At 40.0% G+C, this 15,056-nt stretch overlaps 3 protein-coding genes across 4 annotated transcripts in view; 1 reads left to right on the top strand and 2 right to left on the bottom strand.

Moving 5' to 3' along the window:
• The first annotated feature begins 2,008 nt into the window (after positions 1-2,008).
• LOC131331562 (UDP-glycosyltransferase 79B6-like) lies at positions 2,009-3,990 on the top strand. Its single transcript, XM_058365591.1, has one exon. It carries the CDS (start codon positions 2,291-2,293, stop codon positions 3,668-3,670), a length of 1,380 nt encoding a protein of 459 aa, XP_058221574.1. The 5' UTR covers positions 2,009-2,290; the 3' UTR covers positions 3,671-3,990.
• A 665-nt stretch (positions 3,991-4,655) lies between these two features.
• On the bottom strand, positions 4,656-11,081 carry LOC131331570 (E3 SUMO-protein ligase MMS21). 2 transcript variants are annotated; one of them, XM_058365602.1, is made up of 7 exons: positions 10,924-11,081; positions 10,771-10,842; positions 9,744-9,854; positions 9,511-9,621; positions 6,481-6,620; positions 5,298-5,383; positions 4,656-5,200 (listed from the first exon to the last, which is right to left on the bottom strand). In XM_058365602.1, exons 1-7 carry the CDS (start codon positions 11,017-11,019, stop codon positions 5,052-5,054), a joined length of 765 nt encoding a protein of 254 aa, XP_058221585.1. In that variant the 5' UTR covers positions 11,020-11,081; the 3' UTR covers positions 4,656-5,051. The 2 variants fall into 2 exon arrangements, with proteins under 2 accessions (XP_058221585.1, XP_058221586.1); XM_058365603.1 differs by lacking the exon at positions 9,511-9,621.
• Positions 11,082-13,294: 2,213 nt separating this feature from the next.
• Positions 13,295-15,056, bottom strand: part of LOC131331569 (D-amino-acid transaminase, chloroplastic-like) — a 28,512-nt gene continuing 26,750 nt past the window's right edge. The window contains exon 6 of the mRNA XM_058365599.1: positions 13,295-13,306. The gene's annotated coding sequence lies outside the window, so the exon portion shown is untranslated. The remainder of the gene's footprint in view (positions 13,307-15,056) is intronic.

Here is a 15,056-nt window from a genome sequence, read left to right on the forward strand (position 1 = left end):
GAAGAAAATGGGAAACCCCATCTCATTTTTCTTGCGAGGACAAGGCGGCATTAAGTCCATCATGATCCCCCACAAAAAGGGTGGCATTCAATAAACATATATCAACAAGAGAAACTGTATTCTAGGCTGAGTGTTTATCTCTTTGTACTCACAGAAGAAACAAACCCCTCGGGGTTTGATCAAGCGAGCATGAGAAAGCTAATAAGTGTTTGTTTTTTATGAGATCGCATGTTCGAATTTCCTGGAGGCCAAACATTTCAAACATTGAAGCCGTTGGAGGGTTTGCCCCGTTGCCCGATTATTAACTTCAGAGCCTCGAAATGTGGCAACATTCGTCCAAGCTGGCCGGCCCAGACATCCGATTATATAAAAAAATTCACACAGGAGACAAGAACATGCATGTGGTTCAACTATAAAAAAGAAAATGGTTGAATTTTGTTCAAAGGAGTACAGAAGGACAAAGAATATAAAGAACTACTGGAGTATTCATTAAACAAGGAAGAGCCCTGTGTCATGTTCCCCTTACTAATTAAGCCCAAACCATTTCTGATTTCTTTAGTGAAATACTATTAAACAATGTCACTGGATCCACATGAATGGGTAGACCTTGTGTTTGCAGGTTGTCATTTTCTCTCTTGTCTCAAGCTAGCTCATCCACAACTAGAGACAAAAAAAATTCAAACGACCTCTATTTTACCAAATTCACCATCGAAAAAGTCCTCTCAAATTGATTTTGTTTTATAATCCAGGGGTTCGGTCAGCTTACGTACACATCGACTAATTTTCGAGGACTAATTCTACCGTCCAATAGCGAGACGCCCGACTAAAAACTGGACAAAGTCCCGTATGGATTGACCCTACGACAAAAAATAATACTCCAACCTAGAGGGTTTCGAACCTAAAAAATTGAGTAAATCTTTCAAGTCTAGGCTGACAATGATTACAGCCCCTTGGGTTCTTAGATTAATTAAGTTGCTCCTATTTACCTTAAAATCAAGCTATAAATCATCATAGCTATTTGTTACTACTTCACAAGCTCAGATTCAGATTCAGAGAGAGAGAGAGAGAGAGAGAGAGAGAGAGAGAGAGAGAGAGAGAGAGAGAGAGAGAGAGAGAGAGAGAGAGAGAGAGAGAGAGAGTTGGGCTTGGAGAAAGGAGTAACTGGATAGTTTTGGCTATCATTTCTTCCTTTAATGCAGATGCCTAAAAGTTCACCACACCACAGTCGCTAGCTACGAAAACCATTGCAGGGTTAACCTGGGCTGAAAGCTACATTTAGATAGAGAATTTGGGTAAGAAAAATAGAATAGAAAAGTTGAAAGATCTAACAGCTGCCTAACTCTGATGTTCCTGTACGATAAGTTGAGAAGGCCGTGATAACGGCTACTACATTGTCACTGTGGCTTTTTGTTCCAACTCCAATGTTTTTTTTTTCTTGTGTGGGTATGGTTTGGTGTTGCATTATTTGGACTCGAATTCGACTCCGTTGCATCAGTTTAAACCACCACGACGTTGAAAACTTTTCAAGAACATGGATCGGGAAATGGCTTCTGTGAGTTCAGATGTAGAGCAGCACCATGGGAGGCCACTAATCATGGCCCTAAATGACCACTCAGTGATAAATGAGGTAGGGTTGCGCCAAAAGGTTTCGCACTTCATTTGCCAATTTAGGAAATGACAACGGCATAACTTGAGAAAACCAGACATGTTTTTGTGTGTGGTATATTACAGTTTGCTATCACAACTATTATGCGTAGTATTTGGGTAACAAATCCTTATTTTGTAGATCCACAAAAAGTAGACCCGAGAAACGTTCATTGCCGAAATGAGACCCAAGACATCAGATGCACGATCCCACGGCTCGGATTGTGCACAACACCATCCCCCAATTAATTCAATAAAGTATACGGTAAACTTCAAAGTTGCAAGGTGACTAAACTTAGGATAGGGGTCACCCACTGTTTACAGCCAGAATTTAAAGCATGATGGATGCCTTAATCATCGGACACCCAATACTCATTGAATGGATTTGTGATTTGAAAACTCATCCACCAACCAAATTTTGTATCCCCTCCTCCATTCATAGTTTGCCTCTCATTTCACTTTCTTTCCCATTTCTATTCTTATCTGAAGCAATAAAAATTGAAGGGGGAAAAAAAAAATAACTTTGAAGGTTCTCAGATCATCCAAATTTTCCCATCACTTTGCATTGCAATTTTTCGCAAAGAAGTATGATCTTCATGGGAAGAGCTTGAAGGAAAATCCAAACTAGAGAGAAGACAATTGAAAAATGGCTAAGCCCAATGACTCAAAGTTCCACATAGCCATGTTCCCATGGTTTGCATTTGGCCACATGACTCCATTCCTCTACCTCTCCAATGAACTCGCCAAAAGAGGCCACAGGATCTCGTTTTTGCTCCCAAACAAGGCCCAACACCAATTAAAACCCACCAATCACCACCCCGATCTCATCACCTTCCACCCACTCGACGTCCCGGCCGTCGACGGCCTCCCGAAGGGCACCGAGACCGCCTCCGACATACCCATTTTCCTAACCACCCACCTCGCCACCGCCATGGACCTCACGCGCCACCAAGTCGAATCCATTTTGATTAACTTGAAACCCGATTTTGTTTTCTACGATACCGCTCATTGGATACCGGAATTAGCCTCGACAATCGGATTCAAAACCGTTTGCTACAATGCAGTTTGCGCGGCATCGCTTGCGACCGCAGTGGTCCCTGCCCGAAGAGTTTTCAAAGATCGGCAGCTCACGATGGAGGAACTGGCGGCGCCACCCCCCGGATACCCATCAACCACCGTGGTGCTCCGCCAACACGAGGCGCGTGCATTGTCGTTTATATCATTTGAATTCGGCAGCGGAATAACGTTTTATGATCGGGTCAAAACTGCAATGGAAAAATGCGATGCGATATCCATTCGCACGTGCCATGAAGTAGAGGGAGAATTGTGCAATTACATAGGGACCCAGTTTGCAAAACCCGTGTTTCTAACCGGACCAGTGTTGCCCGACCGGGATAAAAATCCTGTTGAGGACCGGTGGGAGAGGTGGCTGGGCCAGTTTGAACCTGAGTCGGTTGTGTTCTGTGCATTTGGGAGCCAGTGGGTTCTTGAAAAAGCCCAATTTCAAGAACTTGTCCTTGGGTTCGAGTCAACCGGCCTGCCCTTTCTGGTGGCTGTGAAACCGCCGACTGGGGCAGCGACGGTGGAGGAAGCGCTGCCGGAAGGGTTTGAAGAAAGGGTTAGAGAGAGAGGGGTGGTTTGTGGATGGGTTCAACAGCCACAGATATTGGGCCATAAATCCGTTGGGTGTTTTGTGAATCATTGTGGGTTTGGGTCAATGTGGGAGGCATTGATGAGTGAGAGTCAGATAGTTCTTGTGCCACATTTGGGCGACCAAATTTTGAACACAAGATTATTGGGTGATGAATTGAAGGTTGCAGTGGAGGTGGAGAGAGATGAAAATGGGTTGTTTTCAAAGGAGAAATTGTGCAAGGCTGTTAAGTCTGTGATGGATAAAGACAGTGAGGTGGGTGGGTTGGTTAGGAAAAACCACGAAAAGTGGAGGGAAACCCTAGCGAGCAAAGGGTTCATGAGTGGTTATATAGATGGGTTCATAGAGAAGTTGCATGAGCTCAAGTGTCAATGAAATTGAGTTCAAACCCTCTGCGCTCTATTTTGCTTGTACCGGTTTATGGCGCATCCCATTGAATAACGTGAAAATATTCTCATCTCTAAAAATTATTGTATGGTAAAAAATGACCAGAACATAGGTACAGATAATATTGGATACAGAGGTTTTGAGGGGAATGTAAATGAGACGACAGACAGGCTTGTATGGCATCAGTAAAAATAGGCTAAACAAGTGTCTAGTCTGAAACTGAAATGATAGATTTTTCCTTTACTTGACAAGGTATTGCCTTACGGTATGCCAATTGTATACAGTGTATTTTTCTTATGCTTTCATAAACTTATGAGAGGTGCTATTCACACAGACAAAGGGGGCACAGATCGTGCACAGATCTTGATGTGGGGCCCACTATGGGTCCAACACAAATGATCCCAGTCGTTCATTAAATTTGAAACATTTTTTCAAGGGTCCCCACAAAAAATTAGATCAATCCGATACCTATAAATACTTGATCTAATCATCTAACTTTTCATTCAACTTTGAACTGAATGAAAACTTATATGACTAGATCGAGTACTTATAGATATCGAATCAAAATGATTTTTCATGGGAGCCTTTGAAAAAATGTTTTAAATCTAATGAACGGCTAGGATTTTTTGTGTGGAACCCGTAGTGAGCCCCACATTGGGATCTGTGCACAATCTGTGCACGCTTTGTCTGTGTCAACAGACTTACGCTAAACTTATTTACTCACCAAAAGCGAGAAGGAATGACGGAAACTCATTCTTATATAACTTTCTTTCAATGTTGCTGTGGCAGTTCCTTGAATTATTTATCACAGCAAAAACTGACACAGCCATGCTGGTTAATTACTTAATTCCTTTTCAGACCTTTTCATGAAGTGAAGGTGAAGGTGAAACCAGAATGAAACTAACCTCATTTTCTATTGCATGTGAAGAAGAAAGTGATGAAAGATACAAACCATATCAATACCCAAAGCATGTTTCAACATTGAAGCTGCAAGTCATTCTTCATTGAAGTGGCACCAGGAAATCTACAAAGATTAGGAATTACAACTCACATAGACTCTATGGACACGAAAAAAAACCCCTACTTTTTTACTGCCTATCTCACAATCCTGGTTGAGGCCATCCCATCAGCCTTACGAGGAAGGAGAAAGATAAGTTTGTGTTTTACGCAGCGTCTATAACTGAAATCATGGAACTCGTGCCACTTTGCCCGCACATTACTTCCAAAATTATATTTCTCATTCCATTGTAAGCGCCAAAACTAGGAGAAATGCAGACAACTAGATATGAACCTAGTCCAGGGGTCGCAATGGAGATTTTCATAATCATGATTTCCGTGTCGAAAATATGAGAGTAGTTCTTGTTCCTCATCAACCAGATTCTTCGTCATCAGTCGCAGTGAAATCTTCAACTACATCAGGCCTAGCAGATTGTTTGTTCAATAAACTCATTTCCTCAATTTCAACAAGTAACAATGGGTCACACACCACTCTTTCTGCCACCAGTATTTTTGGGCAACCTTAAAAAGGATTGAAAAAATAGTCAAGGCTAAGGGCAAGAGGCAGCAGTGAAAAAGAAAATTAACAGGAAATATTTTTAAAAAAAAATCCGAATACCTGCTACAGGACATTGAGAGTGTGCATGCTTGGACCTTATGTACTGCATAATGGCGTTCTGTTCATATATGTGCTTGCAATCCAAGCTACACCAATACAAGAAAAAGATAAGTATGAAAGACATATATTGCAAGATTCACATGAAGGGAGGATTAATGTTCCAACTTTATTTTAAAATTCAAACATCTGTAATGATGACCTTCACAGAGTGATGTACGAGCAAGAGATTGAACTTTATTCTTTGGGCAATAGTTGATTTATCATTCAACCAACTAGACATACATCATGCTCCATTATAGGACACGGGTTACTGAAACAAGTTATGTGCACTGACATAATTTTTTTCTACATAACAGGTTACTACAAGAAAGCTTACTTTTTTGCTCCTTTAAGAGTGTCCCCAATGGCATAACCAAAAGTAAAAGATCTCTAAAGTTAGCAACGTTGGTCAAAATATGGCTCACAATGGTATAACCAAACTTAGTAACCCTTTAACTAATAACCAAATTTTGGCCGTTGGATTACCAAAACCAGTAACCCTTTCTCTTTGGATAATCAAATTTAAATGGGACCACACACTCTCTCTCTCTCTCTCTCTCTCTCTCTCTCTCTCTGTCTCTCTCTCTCTCTCTCTCTCTCTCTCTCTCTCTCTCTCTCTCTCTCTCTCTCTCTCTCCCCTCCTATCACTATCTATGGACCCACTCACTTACATTTATTCTCAACTCTCTCTCTCTCTACTGAAAATGAATTTTTGATTATGGACCATTGTGGGACTTCACATTTTTTAATCTTACCAACCCCTTAAATGGAAAACCAAAAGATAATGTGGCAAGTTTTGACTACCCAATTTTGGCTATGCCATTGGAGAAACCCTTAAAGAGTTATAGAGGTTAAAGGGAATATACACTACCAACGCCAAGGTTACAGGTACAGCCTCTCAGGCCTTTTTTTAACTAATAGACTTGAATAGTAACTTGCGACAGTAACCTGCTGTCGCAACATAAAACTTTTAAGTTACAATATAGTGATATACCCATACATTCATGTTGAAAATGTGGTTTCTTACATCTATGGAGGCAAAATTGACAAACATATAGCAGCTAACCATGACACATAAAGAAGATGTTAATATCCACTCCAAAATGTTAGGACCTTGAAATTACTAAAAAAGATCCACTTTTACCTGCGAACTGGATTTTCCAGTTCAGTGATAGGCTTTCCAGTCAATGGACAATTGACGTTCAGAATGTTGCTTTGTGTACTGGTCATTACGAGATCCTCCTGCTCTTCACCTGGCATTGGCTGTCCTGCATGATGAACTCTCTACAGGAGAAAGAAAGAGCTACATCAAATTAGAAGGAAAACATTTGGGAAGTTACATCTTAGCAACAAATTAAACTCGAAAGCACCAATGCAACTGGTGGCAGCTCATATATTTATGGGTACACACATGTACTCATACACACATGTGGACATACACACATGTACTCATATACATGCAGTGGTAGCGGCTCTCTTCCACATAGATTTATGGGTACATAAACAATCTGTGGAGCATCTCTTGCACAACGGTAATAACATACCACAACTAAAAAATGAGTCAGATGCACAACTGAATTAATTGTCAAAAACAACATTAGGTGAAAAAAACTTCACCAGCAAAGCAATGTTTTGTGAAAAGCACAGAGTCTTGCCGTATGACCTAATCCGACTTTCTTGAGCAGGTGGACTTGATCCATAGATCAAACCTTAACATGGTCTCAAAGTCAGAATAGTGTTTATAAAGCCTCAGCAAGGCATCCTACTCAACTCACGACCACGAGATCGGAGTAAGGCTGACGCAAGGCAAAAGTGCCTGTTGTTCTGGCAGAAGACCAAGAAGAACAATGCTATAGTATAAACCTTAGTTGCAGGAACCTCCAATGTGGGTGGCGAATCCATCTCGGAACCTCGCTCCCGCGCTCCCAAGTCAGGAACCTCGCTCCCGTTGAGAAGGAACCCGCTCCCAACTAGGATAGAACCTCTTAGGCATATAAATCCCAAAAGAAACAAAAATAAAAGATACCAAGCAAGATAAAAGATAAAGTAATGATAAGATATTAGAAAAATATTAACTTAAATTTGCTCAATTAGTCAATTACATAATATAACTATAATATTACTTAGTTACTAAGGCAATCTTTGCAATTGACATGATTGACGCATAATAATATTTACCTGCATTATATATTTTCATGTATTATTCTTAAATGCTCCCAGTCCCGGAGAGGAGCTCCTATAATTCTCCACCACCGATCCCGCTCCCGCCCTCGCTTTGTGTAACTAAGATATGGAGAACAACTGGAATCACATATTAAAACTATATATATTTTTATGTTTTGCATTTTAAGTGGTAGAATAATATTTCTTTTTTGACATCTAACTACATTAAAATACATAAAAATAAATAATTTTTCCTAAACGCTCCCGACGGCGCTCCCACACTTCTATGATCATCCGCTCCCCCGCCCCCGCCCCCGCTCCCGCTCCCGTCCCCGCTTCCGCTTCGTGCAACTAAGGTATAAACTAATCACGGTCATGGCCTTTCAAGTTTTAAAAATGTTCTCAGAAAGGCAGCTGTCGTATTGCTCCTGACTAGGTTGATACTTGTATCCTCTTCTCAATCAACGTGCGGCTACAGAGAGAGGTCAGTGCATTTGCAGCATAGACTACTGGAAGAGCTTCCATCCGGCTAACTTTCCCTGGTTACCTCATTTGAATTACCATCCAGCCCTTTCAAGTAACTAAGAAGGGTTTGATAAACGAAGTCCTTCAGTAAATACTCAAAAGTTAAATCCTAAAATTCCAAGTACTAGATGACTGACCACCGTATTTGAGATCTTTTGCATTTGTCCCAAAAACACCAGGAAAAGCATTTTTTTCAAGTATGTTGGTGACCACATTACAATTTCTGATGTCCTCTAACTTACCTTGTTTGAAACAGAAATCATCAAACTTACTTTGCCATCATCCACAACCATCAAATCCTATTACATGGTTCAACAAACTTATAGTACCTCAACTTGCATTGACCCAACAAGCCTTAATCCAAATCACTTGGACTTAGCAAAGTGAATTGCCTACCGTTGTTAATGTCACTTGAACCATATCCTATTGAAAGACAAACGCAATGATTCATATTTATTTGACCTTAAGTTCAACCAAGATTACCCTTGAATCTCTTCCGCTCCTTTCACCAACCCCAACTTGGATCAAGTCACTCTTCCTAATGCAGTCCATGACAAATGCAATGGATAGTTTGGTAGTTCCAAAAGATCCAATGTTTTGGGTTGATGTGTATTCCATTAGCTGGATTATTTAAGGTTGTGACGTTTCATTTAGGGAAGTTTGACCACATACCCAATGTATGCAACCATTAGATAACACATTCATCCTACGTAGTCATCTAGGGAATAGGAACAGTCTTTGGTATTAGTCACATTAGCAGCCTATAAATTGATGTACTTCAAGAGTTTGACATATAAATGATTATATGAAAATTCCCACAGCTTTAAGCTTTCAAGATTGTGTAATGCAATCCTATTTCTTTGGTGTGATGTTAAAGAGGCCCTAGGTGTGATGCCTAAGGTTGTCTAGGTGTGAGGCCTAGAGTTCTTTTATCTATCTACAGTTCATACACGTTATTCACGGCCTCAAAACAGCCCTTTCCTTGTGTTATTGATCATCTTAATCTTCCGCACTGGTGCATGGACTTGTCTAGGTAGCACTTTGTAAACATGTCAAAATACTCTTTCCTCATTTTGGCAACAATCCGGAACATCTAGATTTTCAATTAGGCATTCAGTTCTTAAATATAATTTCTTCACACAGCAGTAACTATTTAAACATTTTTACACTTTTGGAACCATAACTTTTGACTTCCGAACATTTAGCACCATCCTGTTTGAATAGACATCATCTGACTTCCCCTAATGTATTTTGACCAAACCCATATAAAAGATTCCAATTAAAACCCATATCTATCCATTCAAATGTAAAACATTGGTCCCTATTGGAACCAAACAGGAAAAGACTCTCCAAAGCATAAGAGGGAAGATATTCTGGAAAGTACAGCAAACATGCTGCTGTTGGTGGGTTGGGGGAATCTATGATTAGATGAAATGCAATCAAAAGCCTAATCTTTTTCTTTGTAGAATCCGGCAAGGAAACATACCCAAATTGCTTCCCTAAACTGGCGTAACAACATATGATTTTGGGGAACTGAAGAGGAATTAGCCTTGGACTTTGCAATCTCATCATCAAACAACTTCGTAAAATCCGTTGCCTGCATTTTAAACATCAGAATAAAATATATTTTATTAATGCGTATTTTTCCACAATGATGGGAATGCAAGTCCAAGTTCACACAATCTAAAAGGAAAAGGTGAAAAAATAGTTCTAAGGCACCTCTTCTCTTGGCTGATAACCATTCCCAACAGATTGAATTGCTGTGGATAAATGTGTACAATCCTCAGAAGCTGCCAACAGTTGAAGCACACCATCTTCAAGCTCTTTTACCTGCAAAAACATTCAGAAAAAGTTTCAAATTAAGTCATAGATATATATTTCAAACCAAGTGATTGGATTCAATTTTGAGGCTTACTTATTGAGGGCTTGCAAAGCTAGAGTGAAAGATGGATTTGATGCCCAAAAGAGGTAGGAGTACATCATTGGTATCTTTGTATATTTGTTTAGCTAACAATCCTTAACAGGAAAGATCTCAAATCACTCCAAACAAATAGTTTCTTCGAATCCATTCTCATGAAGCGTTCAAACTCTACATCCTAATATTCAAATTTCCAAATCCAAAATTTGAGCTATTCCTTTTGTTCATTAACATCAAATCTCTTCATTGACACAGATATCCAAATGGAACCTTAGGTCGCTTACGGCTTATCATCTACCAAGGCAAAATATTTACATTAAAACTTGATTCTCTATTTCTAATAACTGGGTATCCGAGCCAGTTAGCGATCACCCAAACCTCCAATGGTCCCAAGTTTTTATTTATTTATTCATTTATCCTGGCGATGTGAGTCAAACTTGCAAGTTCGGGAACTAAGCCCTTACTTAATGCCATACTTCCACTCGACTAACCTTGGGGTTTACAGTAAAACTAAATTGACATGTTATACTTTGAAAATACCAACATGTTATACTTTGTCCCAAATTGTTTGAATTTCACGAAAAGTCCTGTAATTTTTGAATCAAAAATAAAATACTTCAGTGCATAATTTTTGAATTTCCTTACACCATATCATGGAACGACTTGTGAAGTACTTTAATTTGGTGTAAATAAATTCAAAATATTCTGCACCGAAGTACTTTATATTTCTGATCTAAAAATTGCACGTCCTTTTGCAGTTGGACAAGAATTTGAAACAGGAGTACTAAATTTCTTTCTTCCTTTATCCTAGGGTTTATCAGTAAGTACCATCTGGGACTCATTCTCTCTCTCCAAATCGACACCCACATCCTTCATCATCGTCACAACTTTCCGGATTTCCTGAAACAAAGGGGAACACCAAATTCAAACCACTAGCTTTAAACAGGGGTATGGTTCGAAGAAGAGGTGGGCTGAACTTACAGCGAGGAGTGACTGATTATCGGAAAATAACGTCGTGGCGGCGGATTTGATTCTTCCGGCGGCGCCACCGGAGCGAGAAGCTGAGGTCGACGCCATTTTCGACTCGTTTTTCCAAGCAGAGGGATTGCGTTGGGACTGAGGTCTCTGTGGGGGGTTTTGGTATTTGGAGGGAAAGTGAGATGAGATCCGTGGGATGGGTCGGGTCCGGTCGGGCAGAAGAAACTAAAAAAACGTTCTCGGTTTTTTTGGCAACCGGACCGTTTGTCATTTAGAATCGGACCAACCCGGCCCAACCAGACATGCGTCATTTTTTTTGTCTCTCTCTCAAACATTAATTTTTTTTTTCATACATCACGAGAATTACAAGAACAAAGCGGAGCGCTACATCAATCATGTTAAGGTACGCAATTAAGTTAAAATGTGATAAATAAGAATTCAAAAATAATCCGACTATATAGTATTTTCTTTATAAAAAAAACATTAATCAATTTTTGTTTTTGATAAAATTTGACTCATTGATCTCTCAGTTAAGTGTGCGCAAGTGTTTACAAGGCGCCTGCTAGGCAAGCCCAATTTAGATTAAACTTGGGTTGGTTCTGATTAAAATCCCAATTTCACATTATTTAGAAAGTTTACACATATAATCCAGGAATAATTTTAATTTTAATTGAAAAACTTTAAATCGCCTCATTTTCTATGTTTGATCTCTCAATCAACAACCCACCAATCAATATACAAACCAATCGTATGAAAGAAAAAAAACAATAAACACAATGATATAGGTGAAAAATCCCTAAAGGGTAAAAAATACACAAGAAGGAATCATTGCACTATGAATATTGCTATGGTCTTTGAGTAGAACTTGGATCCTCTCCAAAGGAAGAACGACGTCGTGTAAGTTAGGGACTCCAAACTTTGGGCTACGATTTAATCTAGGTCGTCCCTTCAATTCATTAATGAGGTGACATGTTTTGGTGAAAAGATGTGGTAGATGTAGGAAAGGGAATATGCGGAGAGGATCCGAGTCCCACCCTTTGGACACCCTCGCTGGCCGTATCCCTCCGGCGCGCCGCTGTGGGTGTCGGCGCAGAGGGATTTGGAGTTGTGAGAAATTGTATGCAGATGGGTTTTCTCCTATCTAAATCCCACAGGTGGCGTTTTCGCCGTTGTGGCCTTGTGGGTGCCGGTTTGTTTCAAGAAAATGGGAAGTTATGATTTTTTGTTTTCTAGTCTGGACTTCTTTTCGTGCCAGTAGTGTTCTTTCCCATTAGATTAGATGAATGGCAATGTGGTTCTTAGATTTCAATGCTTAATGTTGGAATTTTTTTTTTTCCATTTTTTTCTTTTCCATGATAATGCAGAAATAATCTACGAGAAATTTATGATTTTCCTAGTAGATTATGGTTGTGATTGTTGAGCCTCAATTTCTATGATAATTTCACAAAACTAATCCATAAAGAACATGGTCGGTTTGTTATATACTCCATGGTTCGATTAATTTTGAAGAAATAATCCATCAAAAACATGGTCGTTTGGGATACATGGTTAATTTTGCAGCAATATATCATGACAAGCATGGTCGATTTGAGTGTGTGTATTTCAAATTGTCACATCGTCAATTTTGGTGAATTGTTGATTTCTTGGGCAAAAGTTGGTCCTTAATTTAAAGTTTAAAAAAAAAAGAGTAAAATTTGAAGAGTTCCTGGGAGTACATAACCCTCCAACTTGCCACATGGGCCGCCAAAGTACATATTCAATGTAAAATTTTGCTTATTCCCGTGAGAGCATCTCCATATAGTATAGCAATATTGTAATTTACCTTTTTCATTGAGCTTTGAAGCCTCCGCATTACATTGTTCCTATCTCCTACAAGCAAGCATGGCATTTTGAGGAGTATTTAGGAATTGATTTTCCGAATACTCAACCTATATTGTTTGTGTCATTTCTCGATCGAATGCCACTTCAGTTGTGAACAAATGTGTTTTATTATTCCCAAAAGGTTGGGGTTGGAGGCTGAGAGCCTAGGCCATGGCTGAGAAAATGACGAGAGAGGGGCACGGTTTTCCTCGTGAGCGGAAATTTTCGGTTTGAGGATAAAAAGGGCAAATAGAACAATCGTGTCGTGGCACTAGGACTGCAAACGAGCCGAGCCGAGCTTTACAGTGTTCAAGCTCGTTTTTTAAGTTTTTAACGAACACGAGCTCGAGCTCAGAGAAACTTAACAAGTCAAGCTCGAGCTCGAGCCGAGCGGGCCTTAGCTTGACTCGAGCTCGAGCTTGTTCACGAGTCTCAACGGACCAATGAAAAATGTATATATATATCATCGCATAGGCCTAATACAACCAAAAATATTTTGATTGTGAAGGTATATATCTTTCATTTTCCTATGGAGCGGGGGTATACTGGTATGTGTGTGCTCTCGCCTCCCTTGGTTGACTGGAAACTGAAAACGGAAAGAACAAATTATAAAATAATAATAAAAATCCTAAACTTAAGTGTATATACCCCGGCTCGCGAGCCGAACTTATCCTAGCTCGAGCTCGCTCGTTTACAAAACGAGCTAAAAAAATTGGCTCGAGCTTGTTCATTTAACTTCCGAGCCAAGCTTGAACGAGCCACTAACGAGCCGAGCTGCGAGTTGCTCGCGAGCGGCTCGGTTCATTTGCAGCCCTACGTGGCACTAAAGAATCGTGGCGTGGCATTAGGGTCTTCCCCTTTTGTTTGTTGGAAATTGATATTCGCGCTCCACTTTTAAATGATGATGCTCAACTTTGTTCATAAAGTTATTAGTAACTTCACGTTAAAATTGGAGTGCCATCAGTAAGAAGTGGACCGTGAAAATCAGTTTCCTTGTTTGTTTTCTAGGTTTTTGAGCATCTCATCAATGTAAACAGCTCTTCCATCGCTTCTTCTACAAAGAAAATTTTGCCACAATTTGAACCTAATTGTAAGCAGCTCATCAATGAACGGCTCTCGGTCGTCTATTGTCGAGATGAGATTCAAGTTGTTGGATGCACGGTTCAACGGCTCGGATCGTGCACAAGGGCACATCACACACCCCGGGTTCATTACAAGTCCATTGAATTGCCTACAACTTTTGTTTCTATCTTTGCTGATACCAAGGAAATTAGAGTACTGCTATATACACCGACCATTTTGGACCGAAACCGTACCGACGGCCGCGCGCGGCCGTCTCCGGCCACCGGACGGCCGATCCGAGCCGTCCAAAAATTTTAAAAAAAAAAACCGAGGGGCCCAACGCGGGAATCAACGTCATCCGATGTGGATAGGGTGTTTAGATCAAGCACCCTACACACATCGGATGACGTTGATTCCCGCGTTGGGCCCCTCGGTTTTTTTTTTTAAAATTTTTGGACGGCTCGGATCGGCTGTCCGGTGGCCGGAGACGGCCGCGCGCGGCCGTCGGTACGGTTTCGGTCCAAAAATGGTCGGTACACATAGGATTTTCGAGGAAATTATATGTTTCTTCAGGCCCAGACTAAAAAGAGAAAAGCTTACACTTGAAATTCAGTTGAACAATTTTTTTTATCGGCGAAATTTAGTATTGTTAGAATAGATTAGCGAAAGTTGAACTCCTGACCTTTTTTCACTTAACACCTAAGGAGTTAAAATTCAGTTGAACATTGATCTGATTTGCGGTATATGGTTCATTTGCAATTTTGCATCATGTCTAATACCAATTTTCACAGCAGCAAACTCTGGAAATCCCACAAAAAATGGTAATAGAAGGAAGATCGTAATACTGATTTTGTTTAAACCCTGGAAAATAGAAAGGAGTATTGTAACAAGTTTCAAAAACTGTCATCTTTCACGTTTAATGACACTTTTAAACCATCATCTTTTACAATTAATATTGTAGCAGTGGGTCGTAGGGTTATGGACAACCCACAGATCATTGAGTGACGAAAGCTTCAATATTGATCGGTTTTGATGTTTTTCTTTTGAGATTCCTGGCAAATTAAAGACTCAGCTTATTCCCATGAGGGAATAAAATTCAAAAAAAAAAAAAAAAACTAACGAATTAATAAAGTAACAGCAACGACGGGCCACAAATTATGATTTCCGACTTGTATCGATCCCGTATGATGTAAATTCAGATTCATGTAGCAGTT

Source organism: Rhododendron vialii, chromosome 6a (genome assembly GCF_030253575.1).
Source record: "Rhododendron vialii isolate Sample 1 chromosome 6a, ASM3025357v1".
Taxonomy (NCBI): Eukaryota; Viridiplantae; Streptophyta; class Magnoliopsida; order Ericales; family Ericaceae; genus Rhododendron; species Rhododendron vialii.

Coding starts and splice junctions, on each gene's coding strand:
- LOC131331570 (XM_058365602.1), bottom strand. CDS start 11,019: ATGGCGTCGACCTCAGCTTCTCGCTCCGGTGGCGCCGCCGGAAGAATC. Junction 5,384..6,480: donor CTGGAAAATCCAGTTCGCAG/GTAAAAGTGGAT, acceptor GTATTGGTGTAG/CTTGGATTGCAAGCACATAT. Junction 5,201..5,297: donor CTCTCAATGTCCTGTAGCAG/GTATTCGGATTT, acceptor ATCCTTTTTAAG/GTTGCCCAAAAATACTGGTG.
- LOC131331562 (XM_058365591.1), top strand. CDS start 2,291: ATGGCTAAGCCCAATGACTCAAAGTTCCACATAGCCATGTTCCCATGG.